Source organism: Amphiura filiformis, chromosome 16 (genome assembly GCF_039555335.1).
Source record: "Amphiura filiformis chromosome 16, Afil_fr2py, whole genome shotgun sequence".
Taxonomy (NCBI): Eukaryota; Metazoa; Echinodermata; class Ophiuroidea; order Amphilepidida; family Amphiuridae; genus Amphiura; species Amphiura filiformis.
In genome coordinates, this window is record NC_092643.1 from 32,719,601 (window position 1) to 32,723,653 (window position 4,053).

Here is a 4,053-nt window from a genome sequence, read left to right on the forward strand (position 1 = left end):
ACGCATTGCTAGGTAGCAAGTGGAGCAAATTTTGTCGACGGTTTTTGTTGCCGTTTGTTCGCAGTGCCTATTTATCTTTTAAAAAAATAAGAAAATTAAAATTAAATTTTAAAAAAATTCACAATACTCGTTAGTAAAATGGGGACAAAATCCAAAAACATTTCTTGACCCTTCTTCACATAAAAGTGGGAGCAGAAATCAAGATTCGAACAAGTATCATTCACCATTCAAGGCGCACCCTCTACCGACTGAGCTAACGGGTCAGACAATAGAAGGGTGTAATTTTGAACTGAAGAATATTAAAAAAATATGAAGAAATTACAATGTTATAATAAGATTTACCAAAATAAGTTAGGTATAACGTATTAATCGATTTACAAATTAAGTCCAATGGCACTTTGAGAAAGAATACCTGAAGAAACCCCAAAACATTTGCTGCTCTAGCAACTAACCTAGTGACCTAAAGTATTGGGTCATGTCACGATACTCTGAGGCATTATGTCCAGGTTGCTCAATTTAACATACACGTATCCTTAATGCTGTTGAGATTTTACAAGGATGGCGCTCTCACATTTCTAAGAATCCAAAAGCGCCATTAGGCGAACGTTTACGGTATGTTAGGAAAATATTCAAACCGATGACCCCATGTTGACACTGGCTAAATAAGCTGTATTCACTCGTAAGGTTGACAGTCACTTTTGCAATTTCGTCATTTTATTTTTCACAGACGAAATGGGAAAATTTGACCTTTGAGGTCATTTAGTAGACCTGTTTACCAGTCGTTTTGATTTTCGTAACAACAGTTCGCCCTTTGAAAAGTGAACTTCGACGTACGTGGTGCGAAACTTTCTTGCCACCACTTGCCAAGTTTTCTTACGGTGCTTCCCGCGTGGTTAATCAGTGCATGAGCGGTAATGACACACGGCACCAGGGCATTTGCTTAACTGCCTTGGTTTTAGCGACTGTTTTCGACATTTTTTTGACACTTTTTGTTTTAAGCATTGGTAACAACAATAGTGTAACTATTATACACGATTAGTTGACATTTTTTCCAATTCTGAGGGACACTTCACCCTCAGCTCAGACACCCATGTTTCGTACAAGCGCCACACGATAGCTTCTAGTGTAGTGTGTCCCTCTTTCCAAAATTCCTGCATCCGCCACTGTGTAAACCCACTTACCTACTACAAATCCGGGTATTTTTCTTAATGCCCCAGATATTCCCATTCGCCATCCAATTGCTTTCGCTAACGAATTTGGGTCTACAATAGACTTCAAGTAGACGTCACATAGAGAATAGGCCGCACCTGTTGCTGCAGTTAGAATTATGTTCGCTATGAAGATAGTAGGGATCGTTGAGGTAAATCTATCTGCCAAGAGCGCGATTGTTGCCACTGTTCCGGATATATACAGGCCACCTCGAACGCTGATAAGATCTCTGGACAGGAAAGGAACATAGATTATGTGTCCAATTAAATTAGAAAATCCAGCAGCGGTCGCTAAAAACGAGGCCTCGTATGGGGAAAGTCCTTTGACCAAACAATGAGGTATGAAGTATACAATCCATCCGGTAAACGTGCTGGCGAAACAAACCGTAACAATGCAACATACTAGAAAGGAAGAATTGGTGAAAAGATCAAGCCCGGCGAGATTTACCAATGCGTATATTCCGCGCTCAAAATTTGAATGATTTAACGGCTGATTTTGCCATCCAAATGCCTCATTATTATCATCGTCATTTTGACATACAGGCGAATATGAATTTCGTAAGTTATCAATTTTGGTAGTTGTAGTGAAATCATATTTTGGTTGCCGTAACAAGATTCCGCTTATAAGCAGATGTAAATTAATGCCTCCAAGAAGTAACAATGCACCACGCCATCCATAGGTCGCTAGAAAAAATTGCGTAACAGGAGCAAATACCATCAATCCCAATGAACAACTGGCATAAACAATCCCAAGAACTAGTGTGTAGTATTTGTCAAAATAAACTGCTAACATCGCCAAGCTTGGAACCCACAGTAAGGTGAATGATATTCCTGTGAAGAGAAATAACAATAATTAATAATGTTGACACCTCTTTTGGCGAAATCAATGCACTTTGATGTTTTGACCTCCATAGAGGCAAAAACGTGACCTTTGACCTTTTTGGTTATAACTCAAGAACGGTACATCCTAGATAGGTCAAACTATACATTTTCTGAATCCTTGTGACTAGAGGAGCAAGTGTGAAATTTGACCCTGTGCAAAGTTCGATGACCTTTTCCCCCCCCCCCCCCCCTTGGGCCAGTTTATATGTTTGGGAACATCCTGATTATATTTTTTGGGTTTCTCAGGAACCTAAAAAAGTTTGGTTTAAATTTGGTCCTTTAGGGGGTGCACAGAAAGTGGTCCTAGAGTGTAAACAGCAGTCGTGCGTTTCATGACGCGTGCATTATATTCTCATACAACCCTCAATGCCATCCAATATTATATAATTACCGTTTATAATAGATAATAATCCAACAAGCTCATAAACATTTGTCGCAAACGACGAACACATTATTGAAAGCCAAATTAATGTACCACCAACAATGCCCAGTAGCCGGTTGTCTATTTTACTAGCAAGTATACCAACAATTGGTCCTAGGAAAATAAAAAACAAACATTATTTAAGCCATATTGTATGATTTGTTCCACAGCGACGCCCTCAATTTTTCTCCAAATTCTACTTTTTGCATGATTGTAATGCCCAGTGGTGTATTAAAATACCACGTGAAAGACTAACCTAAAGTTTAGAAAGGGGTGTTAATAAAGAAACAGTGAAGGACATTATGTCGTACCACCGACAGTTTTTAGATGAAAATGGCAAATTGTTACTTGTATGTAAAAATGTATATACGAAAAGTCAACATTTTCAAATGATCGTCGGCTTTTCCTCCTAGCTACATATACTTCAATTTAATATTATTATATTTATAAATTCTACTTCGAGGACTGGAAGTATGACAACTTTGCGCCTCATTAATGCTAAAGTATACATATTTAGAATGTAAACACTTCGACGAATCCATCTAATTTTGGCAAAAAATTGGCAGTTTGTTTAAACCAGATTATTGGACAACATTTTTTTTTAATTTTCAAAAGTTATGAATAAATTTTTTTAGGCCAAATTTTGGCCAACTTTGATCTGATCAATCAAGTTGGTAAGATGTGTTGATATGGTTTGGTACGATGGAAACAAGAGATTAGCCCAATTTGAAAATTACATAAGCGACATAACTTCCTTTTTTTTCTTTTTTTTATATAATGTTGTTCATTATTATTCCTCACTTCCAGTGGTGCACGGTCAGCATGATAACCCTAGTCGGTCTACAACAAAAATTAATGGTTACCTCCAAGTTCTCGGAAACTGGCAAATAATGTCACCATTGTGCCGATTACCCATGTGTGAGTGTCAAACTGCTCTTTCAATGTAGGGAGAAGTACTGCTAACGATTTCCACGTAGCTTCATAAAGGAATAGAGTTATACAGCACGATACCATTATCATCCATGCCCAACCAGTATCCACGTTGGAATTCCCCTTCTTGGGCATCCTGGACTTTTCTTTTGGGTTTTCCTATGTTTCGTGAGTATGTATCATTAGAGATCTTTACACTATCGTAATAGAAAGTGAACAGAAAAGAGAAAATAACAGTTATAGTTATCGGTGTTGAGTGAACATTTCGATCATAAACATTATAAATGTTAATATACTGTTTTAATCGCACACTCAAGTAAATTTCAAATACAGGTGTTAGTCAGTTAGAGACAAATTAGATGTTGACTAGTCTCACTGCTTACTTACGTAACGGAAAATGGCCAATGGTTGTCTGGAGCGTGTCTGGTTACAAAAAGGTCTATCATAGACCGATATCTACTTGATATTGTTTATACCGCTCCATTCGTAAAACTACTGTACAAAAATACCAAAAAAAAACCTCAAAAAAAACTCTAAACAATAGCCCGTGTTAATGAACCGTAAACTAGGCAGGCCTAGGCCAGGTCATATCTCTGGTTTGTTGCATGCAAT

At 37.7% G+C, this 4,053-nt stretch overlaps 1 protein-coding gene across 1 annotated transcript; it reads right to left on the minus strand.

The window, feature by feature from the left end:
* Window positions 1–1,080: 1,080 nt before the first annotated feature.
* LOC140172569 (monocarboxylate transporter 12-like) lies at window positions 1,081–3,631 on the minus strand. Its single transcript, XM_072195712.1, has 3 exons — window positions 3,375–3,631; window positions 2,482–2,625; window positions 1,081–2,039 (listed from the first exon to the last, which is right to left on the minus strand). The coding sequence occupies exons 1-3, from the start codon at window positions 3,574–3,576 to the stop codon at window positions 1,081–1,083; spliced, it is 1,305 nt and encodes a 434-aa protein (XP_072051813.1). The 5' UTR covers window positions 3,577–3,631.
* Between the last annotated feature and the right edge of the window lie 422 nt (window positions 3,632–4,053).